Source organism: Belonocnema kinseyi, chromosome 7 (assembly GCF_010883055.1).
Source record: "Belonocnema kinseyi isolate 2016_QV_RU_SX_M_011 chromosome 7, B_treatae_v1, whole genome shotgun sequence".
Lineage (NCBI taxonomy): Eukaryota > Metazoa > Arthropoda > Insecta > Hymenoptera > Cynipidae > Belonocnema > Belonocnema kinseyi.
In genome coordinates this window covers 136,779,951-136,803,082 of record NC_046663.1, presented here as the reverse complement: position 1 = coordinate 136,803,082, position 23,132 = coordinate 136,779,951, and the positions used below count along the sequence as shown (strand labels likewise).

At 34.8% G+C, this 23,132-nt stretch overlaps 1 protein-coding gene across 6 annotated transcripts in view; it reads right to left on the bottom strand.

Moving 5' to 3' along the window:
• The window catches only part of LOC117176015 (CCR4-NOT transcription complex subunit 10), a 266,901-nt gene that overhangs the window by 71,359 nt on the left and 172,410 nt on the right, over positions 1-23,132 (bottom strand). For 5 of the 6 annotated variants that reach the window (XM_033365963.1, XM_033365960.1, XM_033365962.1 and 2 more), the window contains 2 exons: positions 17,197-17,348; positions 7,207-7,406 (listed from right to left, as the gene is read on the bottom strand). In XM_033365963.1, the coding sequence (XP_033221854.1) occupies positions 7,207-7,406; positions 17,197-17,348 (352 nt within the window). The remainder of the gene's footprint in view (positions 1-7,206; positions 7,407-17,196; positions 17,349-23,132) is intronic. The other variant, XM_033365966.1, reaches the window with a different exon arrangement.

Genomic DNA, 23,132 nt, shown 5'->3' with positions numbered 1-23,132 from the left:
TATGGTTAATACAAGCGCAATTCTTCCGCTGGATGATAATTACTGTGAGGATCATTCTGGCATTCATGCTGGGTTTTTCGTGATTGATGGGAGACAAGGAAAGAATTGTGTGGTATTCCCGAAGCACGCCTTCTTTCGTCAGCATGTTTTGTAAAATTGAAAGCTCCTTCGAGTGTCGTAGGATCTTTCGCGTCTACAGAGGCCGAAATATCATCCCGTAATCCTCGAATAAAAGCTGTGATCGCAGCCTGACTGCCGGGAACGGATGTGGCCACGGCGAAAACGTGAATGTGGGCTGCTTCGAGCGCGGCTTTCGTACTTCCTATATAAGAGAGCAGTCGATCATGCTATTCATTGACAGATTTTTTTTTATTACTAAATGATATATTCCATTAAAATAATACTCGAAAGCTTTTCCTGGTTCGAATCGATCTTGCAAGAAATCGAAACCTATGCGATTATATCAGTGATTTTTGAGAAATGTTTATTTCTAGTAAATTCCCTAGCAGGATCTTTTAACTTTCCTAATGCGGCCGTGATGAGGGATGATTCGCAAGACAGGGAAACGTAAGTTGCTGCATTTACTATATTTTGTATCAAATCCCTTACAGGGATGTTTCTACCGTCATACGAGGGGATGTTACTAGCGGCTTGCTGATTAAATAGAGTGTCGGAAATGGACTGCGCCATTCGCATCGCAACATTATCCGCTCTTGAAATTAAACTAGGTTCCTGTTTATTAGTTTTCGTTTTCGGCTGAAATCATATGTCAGCTTGCGTACTATACATTTCTGCCGCCGATGAAGCGTTAAGGTCAAGTTGTAAGTGAAGAACACGGTTCGCATTGCCATTAGGGGAACCTGTGTTTCCCCCGTTTCGTTGGTCTTGGTTAGGGTTGTCTGGCACATTATCGTGGTCACCGTTAGTCATATTTTACTGTCTTTGACAATCCGATAAATTCGTTTACTAAGTTAAGGTTGGATATTTTTGATCCCTATGGCTGATAATTCAGCATATGCAGCTATATATGTACAAAAAAAGTCGAACAGTTCGCTACAGTGAACTCGTATTCTATAGTTTCTTTTCGATATATCTTCCTTCGCTTTTTTTTACCTTAAAACTTTTTCTATAGCAGATCTTTAATTAAAATTTCTCAAGGCCGACCTGTAAAGGTTGCTATTTGTTCGACTAACGTTGGATATAACTATTTTTTCAGCCTTTTCGAGGATGAGGTCACATAAATTTTTCGTTTTTTTTCAATAGACTTGTTAATTCAGTTTTCATTCGCGTTGCATTCTCGCACGATGCTTCCTTTTCCGTACCATAGCACTATTAGGTGGATAGTTCTCTATTATAATAGGAATTCATTTTATAGTGGTTTCAGTATATAAGTGCTTTAATTTATGAAAATGACAGAATAGTTTCTACTAAAAAAATATGCCCCTTTCTTTTTCAGAAATTAAACGGATCCTATTAATTTCTCCATTTGGTCTAAAAGCTCCTTGAAAATTCGTACGGTTTCTGCAACAGGTGCAGAGACCGGAATTGAAATTGGTTTTTCAGCTGGTACTACGATCAATTCCCGCACTGAATTTAAATGTGCGCGAGCAATGGCACGTTCGTATCGTGCTCGAACCTTTCTACTCCCGCAAAGTTTTGATTCGCGGGTATTGTTTTTACACGGCATGGGTGATACAGAGGTTTAAAACATTTTGTTTAAAATTCAACTTTAAAAGAGCGTGATATTTAATCAGTTAAAAAATTGCACGTTCTAAATCATTTCAATCGATTCAAAATTTGTTCAGAATTCTATAGTTTTTCGAATGGGAGTTTTCTTAACATCACGCTCAATAAATCACCCTTCAGTAGTTTCATGTGAACGAGTTTTTGACAGGAAATATAGAAGTCCCCTTTTATTTAAACAATAAAATAATCAATTCTAAATTCTGCTTTAGAATTAACTAAAAGTGGGGTTGGAATCGGCCCATTTTAGGCCTGTATTCAACCTCAAATTTTTATTGTTAATTGAAGAAAATTTTAAAATTTGTCTGTTTTCAACCAAAAGGAAGCAATAATTACTGAAAAAGGATTCCAGAGCTGCCACCAAATAATTTGTTATGTTCGGGAATTTTTATTTACTGAGAAAGTTAATATTTACTCAATAAATAGTAAATTCATCGAAGTCTTCAAAATATAATAATTCCCTTTTTCAAGGATATTGATAATTTATGGGTCTATCTTATTATTTCAAGATTTTTATAATTTGTTGCTTAGGAGGTTTTTAATGCTTGGATTTTGTTGATTGGGTAAAATCATGTGAGCCCAATTTGTGTTATTAAAATCAGGTTATAACAAATTTATTTGTTCATGAATATTTTTATATAATATATAAGACAGACAGAATATATTAATTTTATACAATGTGTTGTTATGATGTATGTGTATGTGTTAACGATACAGGTACAATACTAATTACTGCATTCAGAAAGAATCTTCATTCAATGGTTTAATTTTATAACTACTCCCGTTTTTATTTATAATAAAAAAGGGAGGCAGAACTCGGATAAATTCTACTTTTAGTATTGTTTTATTGTCTTTTCACTTCACTATTTTTTCAATTCAGCTAGTTTCCCAAGATAAGTGAAATTTGGAGAACCGGTATACGGATAAGAATCTAAATCGCGTAGGCTTTCTCCCCGTCCTCCGATGGGTACTTACTTCCCGCGTTCAATTTTTAATTTGTAATTTTTTATTTGTAATGGCCAGAACCGACTGTTAAACTGACTCGCTCTTTTATTTGTCCGTTTTTAATTTATTTTTACTCAGGACCAAATATTAGTGAATAAAAGAGAAAGAAAGGGAAAACTAATATCGCGAACGGATTAAACTGGTTACTTCTTTTGGAATCTTGTAATTTTAATTTAACGTCCGAACCGAGGTTTAAAAAAAATTAAAAGGTTTGACGAAAACACACTCGAAGTTAAATCCGACGGAATGTTTCTTGTGCGAAGCGATGGAGTTAAGGGAAAACCCGTTGTGTTTATGAAGCGATCAAGTTATAGATTAATTACCAAATGCACTTCAATTATAATCGCTACTTCTGATTTAGCGGGTGGGAGAAGCATTGCTTTTGGTCGTCGAACATCTGTGGGCGAGCACTCGGTCATATTTTGCCAAATTGCAATTCTCTCGCCCGATTGGTGCTCCTCCACCCATCCACATATAGAAATGGACCGGTAACGCTTTGGGCAGAACTGAAATGGGCTCTAGAGAGAGAGAAAACATATGAGACTTAGACCTGCCTTTATCTGTATCAGGACTCTGTCAAGTAAATTGGTGGCCGCGGGTATTGCCTAAATATTCTGTACGGTTACTTAAAAAAGAGATAAACAATACATTAGAAATTTACAGTTATAATAAATTGAATTTTAAAGAACATTCACGTAAAATAACCTGTTTCAGATAGATTATTTTAAAAACTTGGTAATCTTTAATTCTTCTTGAAATTGGATTGAAAATGCTACAATAATAATCGTTTTGTGATTTCAAAAATAATGTAATAATTGTCAAAAATTTAAACAATATTTCTATAACATTAAAAATATCAATTCTGAAAAGTGCGATGAACGCCATATTATTGGGGCACTCGAGACACAAAGCACGGCCCTGTGCTGCGCCAAACTTCACCCAACGAAAATATTCTCGACCAATCAGATTTATCTAGAAAGAGATAGGTCTACGTCTCATATGTTTTTCTCTCTCTAGAGCCCATAACCGTTCTCCCCACAGCATTACCGTTCTATTTCTATATGTCGATGCCTCCACCGCACTGTTTTCAAATATTCGATCACTCAAGCATACAATTCAAGTTTTCAAAAAGGGTTGTTCTCTACAAATTGATATTGTACCTTGATTGATTCAGGCGTTTATATTTCATCTTGTTGCTAAATTTATAGATGAATGACATCGCAAATGATATCGATTTGAATTCCTACTTCAGAGTCCCTGAATTAAATTGAAGTTGTTATTTCTTGATATTATCCCTTTTCGTTTATTAGTATAGTGCGTGGGAAAAGTTAAGTACTCTTAATTTATTTTAATTCATTATACAATTCGCATCTAACATTCCATTTATTTTCGAAGAGCCTAGCCAATTTTAATTAATTTTCCTTTCAAATTTTAATTAGACAAATTTCTTCAAAATTTACAGCCGGCGTTATTGTTAATTTAAAATAATTTTCTTGCTACAAGAAAGTTTTTTTTGAATTTTTCAAACAATATAAAAAAACAACGGGTTTAATAATAAACAATAACTCGAAGAAAATAAAATTGATATATAATGAAGTATTGGATTTTGTTAAAAAACTGGGCATGTTTTAAAATAAATTTTAACAGTATTCGCATAAACGGATATTTCAGGTGTTCAAATTTAATATTTTTTTAGTTAAGTTCCGCTTGATGAAGCATTATTTCCTGCCTGTAAGTTTCATTTGGTGACTGAATCAATTTTAAGTCAGGCCTTTAACTTTTGCCTCTTTTGCTTAATTTTTTGTTACTTTTAAGTACTTTCGCGTTAAGTTCTTACTTTTCTCCTGAGGTTAGGTTTTCAGCTGTTGGGGTTGGTTTTTGAGCATTCTTCTTTATGTAACTTAACAGTATATTAGCTTAGCATCAACTTATGTCATATTGGCACTACAATTTGTTCAGTATCAAAAAAATAAAAAATCACACAATTGTTAAATTTGGTATAAAATCAGCACTAAATTATGCAATAATAAAAAATGGGAATTTTGCTTTACTTAATTAGTGGTCGTGTCACCTTGACGTTCGGCCAAGGAAAATCAGTAACTTTTTCAAAAAAATTAAAAAACAAAACAATTTTAAATATGGTACAAATTTAGTACAACATTAGCACTTAATTATGCAATATTTAAAAATAGGAAATTTACATTATTTCATGTGTAGTCGTGCCAGTTTAACGTTAAGCCAGAACGACCAGACGTTTTTTCAAAAAATAAAACAGCAAAACATTTTTTAATGCAGCACAAAATTAGGACAAAAATAGAACTAAATTATGCAATATTAAAAAACTTAATATGATAAAGTGGTTGTGATAACCTAACAGATCTGAGATATAAAAGGCTATAGTCATAGGAAAATGCCCAGAAAATTTGTCCGATCTTGTGCCAGGATTATTGAACAATGCAAGATTTCTTATTACAGCCAACCGCGTTTTGAGGCTCTCCGTTTGTACTGAATACCCTTCTTCAACATTGATAGCCCTGAATTTCTTTTTTTGTAAAGTATACACCCCAATGTGGTTTGCGATAAAGTGCAAAACTCCATCGCAGTAGTAGATAAGTGAATACAAAAAATTCCTTTTCTGGCTACCCGGAAAACATTATTTTGTCGATAATCACTAATAAAAGACTGGAAGTGCGGGTGGAGGCCCGAAATCTTATTCTGAAAGTCAGAGAAACTGCTAAGACACAATCAGTAACAGAGATAGGAACTTCTGGATTTCGAAAGCGCGGGAGCTCGAAAAAGAAAAACCTAAGCCAGCTGTGGCTTAGAAGTAATAGCTTAATTAGATTACACTTGCATGGTTGGATGGATAGGATGATTCTAGATTAAGACTCAGAACGCAGCAACCTCCTCGTGTTGGGTTTTCGGTAGTTAGTAAGAAAAACTAGTGAAGAGATGTCCTTTGTGACATTTTCTAGAAAGGGTATGTTATTTCACATTTTTCTAGGGCTTCTCTAAAAAGCAAAATTAAAAAAAAGATGTGATTATAACAAAATGGATCTTTTATTTTTATTTATTTTTATTTACTTATATTTGTGAAATGAATTCGAAAAAAACAAACTATTTTTGGTGTTCTAATAAATAAACAAAATCAAGATAGTACTGAAACTTCTTCGAAAAAAAAATCAAATTAAAATCTTTTTTCGGCATTAAAAATTTCATTCTGCGCCAAAACATCTAAATAAAATCTTATTTAATAGGACGGCTTATTATAGGATCGTTTATAACTTTTTAAAATAATTTTAAGAATAGTTTTATTGTATTGGAGTACAAAGTTACTTATCTCTAAAGTATATATGTGCGTCCATTGCATCGAATCGCAAAATAGAAGTGTTTCAAAGTGCGCATGTGCTAATATTATTCTCGATGTGGGTGTTTTGCTAAAAATATTATTTTTGTCATTAACAATAAAATTTTCGTAATTCTCAGATGTTGATCTTGGTTTAAAAAATGCCACAATACAACTCATAGTACTGTAGGAAATGCAATCACATAGAAAAAAAGACGCAACTGTTTTAACAGTGAAGAAACCGATTCTTTTACACTTTTTTCAATTTTACATTGCAGAAAATGATCATAATTTCGATTGATTACATTCTTTCATAGTAAAATCTTCCAGTCGCCAAACGTACGATAGCTGTTAAAAATAGCGAAATAAAATTTGTATCATTTTTTGCAACCTTCAGTTCATTTTGGGACCATAAGAAATGTTTTGACAAGGTATACACTGTACAGTTACGAATACATTTGCAGGCATATCACTTTTTCTACAAATTTCTGCCTCAAAAATATTTTTTGTCCAACACCTACGCGAAAAAAATGACTTTACCACTGAAAATAGTGGACAAAATGAGCGATTTCTCAATCGATGACGTAAGCGTTAAAAAATAGCATGTTTTTCCACTAGTGAGGAAAAGTCTCCTAACAAGTGGGAAAAAGTACGTCAAACAGCAAAAGAAAGTGATGCTTTGTCGTAAACGTGTGATTGCATGTATCTTCACGAGGTGCCACTTAAAACTTAGGTGGGCGCTTTGCAACAAAGTGAATATACATTAGTGACTCGATCGTGAACCGACATTCTTACAGCGCGAACGGAGCGAGCGCGGCAAATATATGCTCGTTCACAATGGACCATTTTCTCCACTCGTAGCACAATATACTATTTTCTAACACAAATAATAATAATTGTGTGATTTTTCTACATTATCATATATAACATCAGCATGGGTGAGATAAGAATTTTTCCGAAAGAAACTTCTGGGCGGTCATTTTGAACCCAATCAACAACTTTCCCATCCCCGCCAAATAATTTTTTTTTTCAATTACATTGCGCCCTACTGTAGATAATAAAATGCATATATGGAAACGAAAAAACGCAAAAATAAATGCGTAATAGCTTACCGGATTGTAGTTAAAAATACAACATTCAGCCATTCTTAACCAAAGCCTAGGACTGTTTTGTAAGATTTGAGCTGCTTCCGTTAAGCAGTCAAATGCTTTAATATGTTGTCCAGCGTACAAATAACATATTCCTAAACTATATACTAACTCATAATGTTTATTTCCTCCAAGTGTACACAGTGGTTGAGAAGATGAAGTATCTGAAAAAATATTTTAATAATCAAACCCATGAATTAAAGCATGATCAAGTTATGAGTCCTTTACAATATAATAAACTAAATGAAAGATAATCTTTTTTATAAGATTCGGGACCGGCAGGGTCGGGTATTAATATTAACGCATGATACAAGCGCCAGCCACGCTGTTGGGCGGCATGTTATGTAGTAAAAGTGTACACAGAATACACGCACAGTTTCGATACTGGCAATAGGCGTATGACTGATCGGCAAAAAGTCGTCTAGCATTTAAAAAAGTGACTAATTGTGTATAAAAAGCTAATTCTATTCTTAAAAGTAAAGTGGGTATCAAATGAAAGAAAGCTACCCATTTTGGTTGACCTCACTCATCGGCGTGACCTTGAGATGGCGTCGTCAAGGTGCTAACCGGGCACTGTAACTAATACCGTTAGGCTGAATAAGATATGACGTAAAATTTTTAGGCTTATGATTACCAGCACAGGTTCCTTAAACCCATGTGCGCCGTGCCACATAGTAGAACAAAAAAGTATCTGGGTATTAAATAGATATTTAGCCTACACTTTTTTTGTTTTGAAAATTTTGTTCTCAGAAATTCATTTGCGTTCCACCTTGCAAATTGTTAATAATTTTATAATAAAGTTAATTATTAAATGTCATTTTCCCAGGCTTCATAATGAATGGCTCCTTAAAATCTATAGCTTTCATATGCATGCTCAAGACAACAAAAAGATTTGCTAAGCCGTCAGGTATCAGGTGGTACCCTAACAGCATTGTATAGCATTGCATGCGATTTTACGTCTGCGTCGAATCACCCGACCACAGATTGTCCGTTAATTAATGTGGATAAGCCTGATAGTGTCACTATGCCTAAACTACGTTTGACCTAGGTCAGAATTGTTACATGTCTTGTTTGTAAAAGCCTACCTCGTAACCTGGGTATCCCAATAAAACTGCCGAGTCAGCATCTCACTGCCTAGGTGAAATTTAATGTCGCAAATACGTCTTATTATCGATCCTATACAGGAAAATATAAAAGTTTACTCATAACTATGACTAAAAATGAGTTTACTCGATTCATCAATTTTATTGTAAAAATTTAAGTCGTACGAAAACGTTACTTGAAACCTTTAAATTGATGACAACATTACATGATGCGTTCTATTAATTTGACCGTACATCCGTAGTGAATGATGGTCAGAAAATGACATATTTCCCTAGCAAAATAAAATCTTGATTATCAAAAATCGGCACCAAATAATTTAAAACTTTCCCCCCAAAATATTGCATCTTATTTAATAATCAACCTTTGTCTGTTCTTAAATTTATACCCCCAGAATTAAGCTCGGCTATAGAAATAGCGCTCTAACTTTGAGAGTAGTAATAACAAACCCAGTAATAAAAACGGATTTCATATAAAATTAAAATTCGGCAGTTTGTGAAGCCTCCGAGTACCAAATACCAAATACCAAAATGTTGATAAGATAAAGACGATGAACAATTTTCAATTAAATCCATAATAATTTCAACGGTACGTAACAGAATTGAGGACTTATTGAGTACCCAAAAGAAAAATATAGGACTCTCAATTTAAACAAAAATACATTGTACTAACAGCTTTATGTGAAGCCAACAGTTCCATGGTAGATATATATTTGTTTCATTAACTTTTTTCTTTCAGATAAATCGAAGGCTTATTTAGAGCTCTTACGTAGCTCAACAATTAATTTATCAAAAACAACGACTTCTATCATTGAAAAACTACCCTTATCAACAAATATTCTGTAAATATCTAAGTAAGCACATCAGAAGTGAGGACTCTTTTCATGCTCTCAAAAAACCGCAAAATAAATGTTCTAAACATACCAATAATACAAATTTAGGGCTCTTGATTGAAAGAAATGCTTGGTATTGACATATATACGCCAAGCTAGCAGTACCGTAATAGAAATACTTTTTGCATCCACTTTTTTCATTCTCAGTTATTGAGGGATCATATAGTGCTCTTTCATAGCCCTCGTACTAATTTATCAAAAACAAACTTTATTACTGAGAATCTACCCTAAAAAATAAATATGCTTTAAAGATAAAAGAATATAATAAAATATCGGCCTTTTTGTAGGTATCAAGCACCCCCGAAATCGACTTTCCAAATCCATCCCTCAAAAATGAAAAACTAACCCGATACCAGAAGAACTGATTAAGTGCAAGAAAAAGTATAGAAACTGATTAAAATATTTATAGCTGTCCGAAAACATTAAACACTTTTTCAAAACCCATCTATAACGCTCGAAAATAAGCCTGTAAAATAATTTTACATCAAACTGAAAATTAAGTATATCAGCAATTTTTCCTTTTCTCGGATGGTACCTAATCATTGTGGGCCCTACACCAGAATTAAAAGATCATTTAGAGCTCATTTAGTACCAAAATGCCAAATTAAGAGCTCATTTAGAGCTCTTGAATCACCTTTCACTTGATTTATAAAGAACAACCTCTATCTCTAAAAAATCAACCTAAAAACATGCTCTATACATAAAACTAAGTAACTGTATGTACTTTATTACGCTCGTTTTTACGTGTTTGAGGGCTGCGTTCCTTTTATATCTTTTACAATTTCACGTAACTATTATGCCTTATACTTAACTTAACCCATAATCGCTTCGCCTACTTATTATTCACTAGCTCTTACATATTATCTTATATTACAAGAGGGCGTGACCTTCCAGAGCTTTCATTTCCTCTTACCATTACTCTTCAAGTTTTTCCAAGACACACAACACTAATTTTCCTTATACAATCTTCTTTTGAATTTATTTTGATTTGTACCTACACCATGTATTCTCTCTTCAATTTCCTCTTCTAAACCCTTTATCCACTTTTCCCCTTGTCCACGCTCTTTCCTCCTTCCTCTTCCCCTGCATATTTCTCAAACACATGCTCCCAAGTTTTCCTTTCATAACCACAAAACCTACATATTTTAATTTCTTCACTAATCAGATATTTACACCCATTCACTTCTTCTCCCATTCTGTAAAGTAACACCCTGTACCCCGTTTTCAACTTCCCTAAATATTCTGGAACCTCTTCCATCTTAATCAATCTATACTATTTATTGTATTTCGACTCCAGAATCTTTTGCTACTTTTCATTACCTAACTTGCCATCTCTCCTGCTCCCATCTTAAATGTCCCGTGTTTCCTCTTCTCTCTCTATTTAGTGTTTCCTGCCAGGCATACTTGAGCAACTTTGCTACCCTTACCACTTTTAAGTTTCTGCTCGAAATTCCAAACCCTTTTTCTCTGCCTTATTACCAATTTCTCTCTCCTGTTTCTTCTCAAAGCATATAACCTGGGACGTTCCAGCTCACTCCCATAACCCATCTCAGAAATATCTCTAGCATGCTTTTTACCTTTTTGTACTCCTTCCACCCCCAAATCTCCACTTCATAATACAAAAGTGACCATATCAGTGAATCAAACAGCCATACTCTCACCTTCCAGTCCTCTTTGAATCGTCTTTTTTTAATCACCTAAACTTGACCCATCGCCTGACACGCATTCTCCACCATTTTTTCACCTGCAGATCATGTCCCCCTCACGCTTCGATCCAGAATCATAAATAACAAAATTCCTCTACCATTTACACAGTTCTATTTACCATCCATATATACTTTACATAATTCTTTCTCTTTATGAAACAAACGATCTTTGTTTTCATTAAATTCACGGTCAGGACTTTCTCTCTCACATAGTCTTCGAATCCTTTCATTAGCAAGTTCATTCCACTTTCATTCTCTGTCAAAAGCACCACATCGTTCGAGTACGCTAACGAGTATATTCGCTTATTTCCAGAAGTCCTCTCCTTTCTGTTCCCCGATCCTCACCCTTGTCTTCGAGTCAAAAGCTGCCTTAAAATCTATTAAAAAACGACTAGCTTTCATTTTTTCTGTCCCGGGTTCCTATTAAATAGATAATACAAAACAAAAATATTATCCACTGTCCCCACCCCCTTCCTAAACCCTGTTTAATTATGTGGACTACTTTCTCTCTTGAGCTTGATTCGCCTGCTCTCCAGTCACCACATTAACACCTTCCACGTCTCTCTTTTATCTCACTACCTTCTACCTTTAGTTCGCTATCCGCTCCTCCTAACAGTTTCATGAAATATACCGTCCACCCATCCATACTTCTCTCTTCATTGATTCCTTTCCATCCATTACATCCTCATCCATGTACCTGGCCTTCTCCTCCAGTCTTTTTACATCAAGAAATTTTTCGTATTTGCTTTTGCTTTTAATATACTCCTTTCTATATCTGTTTTTTTCAATTCTTTAACGATAACTTCATACGCTCTTTATTATCTACACATTCTACATCCCGCCATCCTCTTTTCCCCCTTCCGTCTTCCTCACGTGGCCGTATTTTTTCAACTACCTTCTCTACGCGTCCCCGTATCTTAAAAAACATCTCATTCACGCCTCCCACATCTTCAATCATCACATTTTTCTGCAAATTTTTCTTTTTCCTGCAAACGTAATCTGAACTTCTTCATCCCTATCAGCGTTCTGAACATACTGAACATACTAAATTCCAACAGAGTCCTACCCTCCTGGTCCACCTGTTTGTGTTTCTATTTTCTCCTAAAGGTGTCATTCTCTTCATCCCATAGTGCTCTCCCCTGTTCCCCCGTCCAAGCATTCAGATCACCTCCTATCAACACCAATTCGTCATCCCTTTTTGTTACTCATTTCGAAATCATGTTCCAAACTTCTTCTTTTTCCCTTCTCCTTCAAACGCAAACTATCTTAAACCTTTATTCTTCCTATCTTCACCATTCTCGTCACTAATCCATCCGTTTTCTCAAATTCCATTTCTGTTCTCTCTTTTCCTACCAATTCATTCCTCAGTCCTGACACCATGCCCTCTCTCTTTCTTCACTTACTTTCTCTTTCTTTGCCTCTTGCATCTGCCACATATCCCCATTAGGTAACTTTCTCTTGACTCGCAAACAATCATTCTCCTCTATCCAAATTTCACTCAACATCACTACATCCCATTTCTCACCTCTTCCCAGAACCCCTAATCTTTATTCATTAGCCTTGACACGTTGCAAAACGCTACTTTCACTACTTTTCTTTATTCCTTCTTTCATATTTGCGCATCCCTCCTACTTTTGTGGAAACACTTTGCTCCTCCTTCTTTCTCTCCTCTCTACACTGTTTCCATTACCTCCTCTCTTCTATTAATATTATCCGCTTCTTCCCCTGTCTTCTCGAATGACTTCCCTCAAATTTTCTTTCTGCTCATCCCATATTCACACATTCCCATTTACCCACATTCTGTCTTTCACAATCCATGCTTCCTATCTTCCAAGTTTTCCATATCGGATTTTATCTTTCTCACTAATCATTTCCTTTTTCTCGATATCCTCCAACTGTTTCCAAACCTTACATTTTTCTTGCCGCCACACCAGGCCCGATTCTTCCCACTTCTCTTTAGTTTTCCTTATGTTCTCCCGCCTCCCCTCGCCTTTGCGTTCGTTTTTCTGTCTAAACCCTTTAATAAGACTCTCCAGGTTCTCTAGATCAACTTTCCCTTTTGCCTGATTTCTCTCTAGTGGAAAATTGGTTTAAAAACTTTTTCCGCAACTTTTTATCTCCCTGCTTATTCCCCTCTTCATCCCTTCATCCATCTGATGCTCAGCATCCCTGTCGCAGCCAACTGAACCTGACAATCTTCGGTACTAGCTCCATCATAACCCTTACCCCTCCTTGTTTCGCTAGCTGCTACGAGACCCTCAGAACCGATGCTGTTGTCTACCTGCTGCCCTCTGCCAGACTCTCACTTTTCCAGTGTTCGGCAACTAACCTTCAAATTAGCAATTCCTACTTTTTCATAACCCTTTCAACCTTAAAATACAGCCTCTCCCACACTTCTATGCATGAGATTAGCTTGACTAAAGAATCAGAAAGTCAATCAAGTTACAAGTGTTTTAACTTTGCATTTTATGAATAAAAAATAAGCTTTTGTAGACATGTTCAGGATACCTTGATTCATCATTTAAGTATTGAAGCCAATCAATTATCACTTGCAGGGAGCGAAAAACACATACTTTATATAGAATACATATTTCTGTAAAATTAATAGTTTTTAAGAAAAATAAATTTTTAGTTGATAACTAATCGTCGCATTTTCGGTTTTCATTTTTCTTAAACATAAACTATTTTGTGCAGCTCAAATCGATTAATTTTCATTTAATTTAGATCAAAAAAATTCGAAAAATTCGAAACTATAAAGTACACAATTCTTTTATACAATATAAGCCACTATGCATACACAATTCTACTGACCTTGGGCATCAATATCCAAAGCACAAAGAGCTGTACACCTTAATTCAACCTTTAAACAATAAAACCTTCTTGAACATCCCATTTTGCAACTGCAGCTGTTTAAATTTTCGGATTCTGAAATCAGGTGCAATGTCGTCCATTTGGGTTTCAATAGAAACTATAAAAGCTTCCAACCCCAATTTTCTTGATTTAGGAGATCCATGTGCTGCTTTAAAGCTTGTTCCCAAACAATTATTCCTTGGTAGACGGTTCTCTTCATATGCGGAATAAAATAATCAAAGGTGGGTGGCGTCGTCTACATTGCTTTTTTCTTGTTAATAAACAATACCTTCCATGCTTCGCCTACATTTATTATTTGACTCGTTCTGTAACATAAAATTACGAGAAGCCTTTCCATGCAAGCTCAGGTATCAGGAATGTTTTTATTTAAACGAACCAAGAATCTCTCTTTGGAAATCTTTCATGTTCTCAGTATGAATACAGTGTTTATTTACTCTTTACATTTTTTTAAGTTTCTTTTGTGTAGCAGATGTATCAACATTGATCCATCAAGGAACATACTGATCACATGCGGTTAAAGTAACGCAGATACAATTATTTGAAGGTAGCACTTTAGAAGATCATCTTTGTTGCATGTTTTAGGCAGGTAGTAAACACAGGAAGTAGGAAGGCACGCTTGATTTTCGATTTTTCAAAAACACATCAAGATTTCCCTCTTGCTGCTGATATGCATTTTTTAGTGTAACTGCTTGAGCTTTCACTAAGGACTGAATATTTTTACAGTTACGATCATTGAAAGTTGGATACCTATTGCACTTAATGGGATCTATAACATTTCCAAAAGATATTGTCAACCCTTCATGTATAAAATCTTCATAATTTCTCAAGGCGTGTGCTAAAAACTCATTTTTCTCATAAAATTTAAATTTGATCAGAAATACCATAGTTTGGCTCTCGTCCACCAAAATAAAAAGCCAGCGCCTGAGATCAATCAAAATAGGTAGCTTTCATTGATTAATACCCACTTTGGTTTAATTTTTCGGTTTGATACCTGCTTTAGCTAAAAAAAAAAATGAGCTTGTTATACGCAGTTAGTCACTCGACCTTCAGTTTGTAGTGAATTCTTACGCAGGAACAATTTTGATCTTATGAATGTGTTCTAATGTCGCAACGATTTCGGAATGTACCTTAATCTAGTATTTTATATTAATTAGTCTACGTCAATTATTATTAAAATATATAGAGTAGAAAATTTTACTCGATTTAATTTAAGTTAAAATGACAAATGGGTAAACAAAAATTGTTACCTCTAATATTAGATTATATGCAATTTTTACTCTAAGTATACCTTTATTGGGGTTTTACATATAGGAATTGACCTTTACACAGAAGATTGCCTAACATTAAACCATTCAGCTTACGTCCCAACATAAACTCCTAATTACTCCAGTTCTAATACGTCTGACGGACTCAACCCTGTGGTGTGCCTACATCTTCTACTGTCTACAGTCTGATTTTTTATTAGAACCGCTCACATTCGCCTGGAAGTTTGGTTAGGGAGGTATGAAACTGTAGAGAACCAAAAGTACTGAACACAAGCCGGTTACCGACAAACTAGTTTGGATATTGACATTCAATAGCATGGAGTACCCGTATCCAGCATCGACATCAAACCTCTCATTTGGCAGCAGTTGAACGCATTGAACACACAACTAAGCGTGAATCCCGAACAGATAACAAACCGACTGCTAATCGCGCCTGTTCATGAGTAACGATCGAGATCTCGACTAGTCCAGACAATCACCCAACTACTGCCATCGGTTTTTGTTTAGCGTTTGAAAATGAATAATTCTATATAAGATAAAGCTTTTAATTTGAGATTCTTTTGTAAAATTACGTGAATATGCCGTTCAGCATTACTCGTATACTGTTTTTATTTACCTGGTACTAACTGTCAAAACAAAAAGTCAAAGCAAGCCAACCGCTCATCCTTACAGTAGTTCTATGCATTGGTTTATCTACACAATAAAAATTTATAATTAAGCTAGACATAAGAAACCATAAAAACAATTATGGACAACATGATGTGACGCTATCATGTGTGAGGCACACGGGATCGACACACGCATACACACACTCTCTAGGCGCTAAGCTGTTTATACGCTAGTGTTTACACACACGCTCACAGACTGACACTTCCTACATCATATTTATGCAACAACATAACGACAACCAAAAAGAAAAAAGGGTAATTAGAAATAATGAAAGAACTTTTACAAATAAGAATAAAAGATTAAAGACGCAAAAATGAGGAATTTGAAACAAAGGACGAAGAAAGAAAAAACCAGCGTCTTTAAATAAAAAATATCAGTGGTTGCGAAAAATGTAAGTTCATTAAATTTTGTAAATGAGTGGATTCGAAATGCCGCATCAGCAAATTATTGGAACTAGTGCCGCTGAAGAACATCTATCGGGCGTGAGAAGTGCAATTTTGCAAAATACGATCAAGTGCTTGCCCACAGGTGTTCTGCGGCCAAAAGCAGTGCCTTCTCCTGCTGATCGTTCTCCTACTGATCCTACCTACTCTTTCCATTACTTCGTCGCAGTCCGAGTTTAAATAAATAATAAAATCGAAAACCATATTCCGGTATTGGCAGACAATAGACATGCGGGAGTCAGATTAACTTCACAGCAAGTTAGGTTATTTTGAAACCTTGATTTCTCAATTCCCTTTTTCTATTCTGACTTGAAAAAGAGCGAAATTCAAAGCATCAGGGACGTGAGCCCTGTAGTAGGATTTCAAATTTCTTGATATTCTTGTTTCCTTTTATCCCGATTATATTTTAAAAACCACAATTTGCACCTACAATAATAACTGTAGGCCGGGCTGCAATATAATGGGATATAATTTGTTGCGATATTATATCCCCTGCTTATTGCAGCCAGGCGCCAAATATTTATAACACAAACACAAGTACACAACAAGGTTCGTTTTCACTCGAGAAATGCAAAGAAGACTGGAAGTTCATTGCTCGCCCGCGTGGAACGCTATATCACTGATTAAATCTATTACTTGGCGTGACTGATATCTTCAGTAACGCTGTTTTAATTAAGTCAATTACGTGTGCACCCAGTCAAAGTTGAAAAATCACTAATTCACCAGTGACAATGCAAAATACTGATTTAAACAGTGACAATTTCACTGGTTCAGTTTAAGAGAGTATAAGCTGTGTTCTTTTTTTATATTTAAAAAATATATAATGTAAAATGAATAAATAGATGTCACACTGTTATAATTTTTCAAAAAAAAAAAAAATAACCTAAGATTAACAAGATTAGAAAAGCCCTGAACGCACGTTGTCCATGTCGTCCTAAACCAAAAAATTTCGAAAAGCATTCTATTAGAATTTGTAAATTATAAGAAAGAATTTGTATAAACAGTACCTTTTTCGTCTATCTGTAAGTTTTCCGTAGCCTTCTTATTCTGCTCCAAAGCTTTTTGCAAATAAAAGCAAGCTAAGTTCGGTTTACCTAACGCCTGATGTATAGATGCCATATTGTTGTAATATAAAACAGCCGCAGATTCGCCGTAAGCTCTACACATAAAAATCCTTATACCTTTGAAGACTTATTGATTCAAATACATGTATATCGTCCAGTTCCAGAAGGTCATAAGCCACAATATATCTTAGCTTTATTCTCAGATGATGTAATACTTATTGTATATAGTTTATGACTCGATGAGAAAGATATGTTAAAATAAATATTTGTTTTAAATACTATAGTGAATTTGGCTATAAACCAATGGAAAATTGGAAAATGAGGAATAGGACTGAAAGCCTGCGCTGGTTTCCATAATTGACCAAATGCTTCCATTAAAAATAGTTGTATATTTTATGATTGTTGAGCTAACTTGAAAACCATCTACTCTCCATAATTCTTTATTATCACAGTTCAAGTGAATTTTCAAATCAACGAGCGTGAGAGGAGAAGCGCTCGGAAATGTATAAGTGAAGTGTGTGAGGAACACATTCGTGAACAACCCTGATGATTTAAAAATATGAAAATATCATATTATTTATATAAGGAACAAAGTAATGTATTCTGACAAAGAAAGTTTGTTGACAATTAAAGTAGCCGGATTCGAAAATTCATCACCAGCAAAATTTGCTGCATTGGAACATTTATTTCTGTTGAAATTTTCCGGTGGTATTTACAGAATCGAAAAGGGTTTCACCAGGTGCGGTATGATTATCTTTAGGAATAAAAAACACGACAGAAAAATAATTTTTATCAACTATTAGAATCACTGAGATACTACAGCACGCAGATTAGCTCTGCGACTAGTTGGCGCGAGGCACCCGTACTCTTAGGACGTTCTACAACTGAACCAATACATTCCATCTCTTTTTCGTTTTGGGATGTTTTGCAAGAGAAAAGATCCAGCTTTCTTCTAGCTTACTTAAGAAAAGATCAAAAATGCCGCGTGTGGAGTAGAACTCCAAATGTTCTTTAAAATAATAAATCAAGGTGAAACCATTTTTTAATTGTATAATGATTCTTTTTATCGTAAACCTGGTTAAAAGATCTTTCCAAAACCCTAGTAAAAAGTTGAAATTGGATAACTGTATCGGGAGTTATGTACAATTGAAAGTTAGCGGTCTGGATAAGCCATAACAAATTCGGGCCCTCTTACCTTAACAACCCGCTATACTAAAGTCGCCGTCAGAAGTACGCGACATCAGTGATGTCTTAAAAAATTCTTTTAAACAACAATATACATATTGTTCAGTGACATCTTTACTGGTTTTTTGAAAGATGTCGGATTTAATCGACCCAATTATTAAATTTGTTTAAAGAAATTTTTCATTGGCATTAGGGTCTTATGAAAATACTTAATTATAATGAAAAATTTCTTCAAACAAATTTAATAACTGGGTCAAGTAAATCCGACATCTTTCAAAAACCAGTACAGATGTCACTGAACAACTTTAAAAAAGGCACTTATCACCGAGGGTCACAAATTTTGATCTTGAATTCGTTAAATTTTGAAAGCAGTAGTTGTACGGAACAATTTTTACGTTTAACTGACAGATTCTAGAGGTCCACCATGAACGTAATGATTAATGATCTGTGAAAATGAACGCGACAATTAAATAGGTACATTCAGTTCTTGCAAATCAAAATAGCTCCGATACTACCGATTGATGCAATTAACCATTTTTACAACTCTCAGAATTTAAAAATTTCAAGGTTATTTGAAGAACAGAAATTTGAGTGCCAAAAAAATTTGATAATTTGATGAATGGTGCTAAACCTGATAGGAATACATTTCACAACACTAGACTGAACGATAAGAGGTTCAAAAATCTATCGGATCCTGATAAACCAGAAAATGTTGCTAAAGTCGCTAGTCTAGGGAAAAATTATGGAGTGAAAATAGAAAAAGATCAAACACCGGTGTACGATCTAATAGCCAGTGTTGAGTCTAATATCCACACAATTCCAGAGGTAGATCAGGATCGCGTTAGACTTAATCTGGCGAGTAATAAATGTGGGGTTATGAATTCGGGCTACGCCGTAAAGTCAAAAATCATACAACCCTTGAAAAAAATCAGACAGATCGAGACACTTACGTTAAAAGAAGTAAGGATACAACCAAAAAAATTGCAAGGGAAGTCACAAAGCTAATTAAAAAATGGAAATCGAAAAAATTTATTAATGAACTCACTGCAAAACAGTTAAAAGTTTATCACGGTAACCCTTCGAGATTATATGTCCTTCCAAAAATTCACAAGCCAGGTGCCCCACTTAGGCCGATCGTTTCTTACGTAGGTAGTGCTACTTACCAATTAGCAACATTCGTCAAAAATATCATTGCAAATAATATTGAAGCTCCTAAATCGTGAGTGCTTAACAGCTTCGATTTAGTGAAGAAAATGAGGAATTTCAGGATCCCAGCAAATCATGTCTTCGCGTCATTAGACGTGGTTTCCCTCTTTACAAATATGCCGAAAGAAAAGGCAGTCGAGGCGGTTCGTAGTAGGTGAAATCATATTACCGGAAAAACAAAAATTCCATGGACAGATTTTGAGGAAGGACTTCGATTATTTCTAAATAGTACAAATTTTAATTTCAAAAACCAAACTTATTTTCAAACAAGAGGACTACCAATGGGCTCTCCCCTTTCGCCGATTTTAGCGGATTTAGTTATGGACGACCTGGAAACAGGTATTTTAACGAAAACAGATTTTTAAGTACCGTTGTATGTCCGTTATGTTGACGACATATTAGTAGCTCTTCCGGAAAAAGAAGTGGAAAAGGTTATAAAAGTTTTTAATTTAAATCATTCTGTGATTAAATTCACGCTAGAGAAGGTTGACAGAGTCATTCTTCTTTTAGATAAATCATATCATCAAGAAAATTTGCGATTAGTGGAAGACAAACTTCGCGACAACTTTTACTCGGAAAAATTTGTTAGACATAATATAAGTTTCAGATTATATATTTTAGCCCTAAATGAACAACGTAGAGTTGACGAAATAGTTCAAAACGCGGAAATTAGGTCTTTTTATTAGCATTCCATATGTTGAAGGTCTATCTGAGCGAATTGCGAGAGTTCTTGGGCATTATGACATAACTACGGCGTTTAGAAACAAAAGAGACCTTACGTCGGTCCTGAGGCCCACTAAAGATAAATGAAATAATTTGCAAAATAGCGATATTGTGTATGACAATTGGTGCAGACAATACTCACTAAGCATAGTATTGAGAAAGATCATTTTTTCGATTTTGATAACGCGAAAATTCTTGCGAATGAATGTCACTATCGCAAACGTCTGATGTTCGAAATGTGTCATATTTCTGGTAATGAGAATGCTGACAATTTAAGAACCGACGTGGAAAAACTTTCAAAAATATACTATCCTGTTGTAAAGCGAAAAAAAATTGAGAACACGTGGTCACTACGGTTGTTGCCTCCTAAAGAGAACCGGCAATCGGTCATCTCAATTTTCAGGTAGAATTACGGCCACAGCCCTTTTAATAATTAAAGCACCGTTCCTTTAAACACCGTAAATTGTAAAATTGGAGGACCTCTGAGAATACTGTTTCAGTTTTCTTCGTGATTTGAAGCGGAGCGGATGTCTCTAATTTTCTTTATGTCGAAAACTATCCTTTTTATATTTACAGAAATTCTGTTTTATAAAAATTCTCAATCGTTAATTTTGTGTTTCTATCCATTAACTTAATCTCAAACTTCAAGTGTGTGTCTGTGCGACGTTTTTGAGATTTTCGTGTTTGTGGAATTATGAAGTGATTTACTTGCCCGCGATCACCTCATCCTTCTGCGACGGAACGGGACGACCACACAGAGAGGAACTTGGCGGTGAAAGAGAGAGAGAGAGAGAGAAGGACAGAACGAGACAGAGTGAGAGAGAGGAACTGCACGACATATAAATACTAAGTTTATGCATGAAAACACATTTTTTTTACCAAATACTAAATGCCAAACTTTTAATTTTAATTTTATTTAAATCTTATATGTTTAAATCTTATATCTGGCACTGAGGAGGACCCCTATCCGTGATCGAAACGTTTCCCAATCTAATAAATTAAGAAATGCATAATTTATAATTAAGTATTTTCATAAGACCCTAATGCCAATCAAAAATTTCTTGAAACAAAAATATACATATCGTTTAATTTTGGAAACTTTAAATTTTTACGTGGACCTGACTACGATTTTCTGCAAATTTTTTTCAACAAGTTGCGAGCGATCAAAGTGAGGCTCGCGTATTTTTGACGCCAAGATTAGGTGCGTACTTTTTACAGAAGTCGAAGAGGTCCACTAGCCCTATATTCTGGAGGAGTTAGAATAAGATAAGCGATAACAAATTTTTAACCCGGGACAATTGGAAAATTTTACCAGAGAATGCATCAAGTTTCTAGTAATGGAGTAGATATGTTTCTATGGTTCTTTATAAACTTTCTAAAGTAAGAGTTCTGTTTTTAATGTTATTGTAAGACTCATTATAATCTGCTGCTTTATTAAGACAATAAAATCTTTAACATTAGAAAATAATCTTCAGCTTTTTGTAGTTAAAATATTAAAGGATCTGAACGTAGCTTCAACTAAATCGTGTTCTTAATTGATACAGTATTAAATTTATTTCTACATGTGATAGACTGTGATAGACCATCGTTTTCTATATACATACAAGTACAATAAGCTTATTTTCCAAGGATTATGCGTGATACTACTTGCTATTTTCAAAATTGAAGAGGTTCACATTTTCGCGAAATCACAACACTTAACGAATGTATGCCTTGTACTTCAAGAATTCTTTGTGTACTACTTTTCTGTCGAAAATAATATGGCATCCCAATCCAAGCTGTAGTAAGGGTTAATATACAGGGTTAAAAGTAAATAAACATGTAAAAAAACAATTAACTAATGTATGCCGAAGATAGTTTACATTTTCTAGACGCAGTAAATGTTACAAAAATTAGTGGCGTACACTTTGCAACAACCTACTATTTGTTAATAATTTTTCAAATATGATCGAAAAGTTATAATTTAGAACAATAGGAGTAAAAATTATTGAATACTATTGAAATACTTAACAGCAGATATTTTGTTCGGTTTTAAATTAGTGGCTGCCACGGCTGCAGATTAAAAATTTGGAGTATTTTAGAACCATTACTCACGTTTTTTGATAATTTTATAATACAAAAATAGCTAAGGAACCAGTAACAAACATTTTAGACGCGTATTAGGATGAATAATCAATTAATGAAATAGCAATAAATAATAGGAAAAATACTATTAACTAATGTATGCCATTAAGTATAATTCAGTAACTTATCGTAAACGTGCATATTTTCATTATGGCATACAATTGAAGGCAAAAGTAATTGTTATGAAAAATCAATGAAGAAAATAGATAGAACATTGTAGAGCAATTAACTAGTGTATGCCATTAAGCTTAATTAACTTCTCATTTACATGCAGTTTTGTATTATGGCGTACAATTTAAGATAAGAGTAATTGTCATAAACAATTAATAAATTAAATAATGAACACATTGGACCCAAACGATTCCAAGGGTGGCGGACGACTCTTGAAAGCGTGCGGGTAGGTAAGACGACGTCCGTAGGCCACTGGAGGACCTCCTCGAGGATGGCTCTCTCACTGGCTGAAGGAACTACGCTGGAAGGCAGGAAACCCTTTCCCACAACGGGTTCTGGCGGTAGTCACTCACGAGCCACCGTTTGCCGCCGAAGCTGTAAGTGGCAATAAATGTTGCTTTCTCTCTTTTTTAAATTTCAAGCTTTCCTTTATTGTGTTCTCACCTTTCTCGGCGTTTTCACCTCCTATC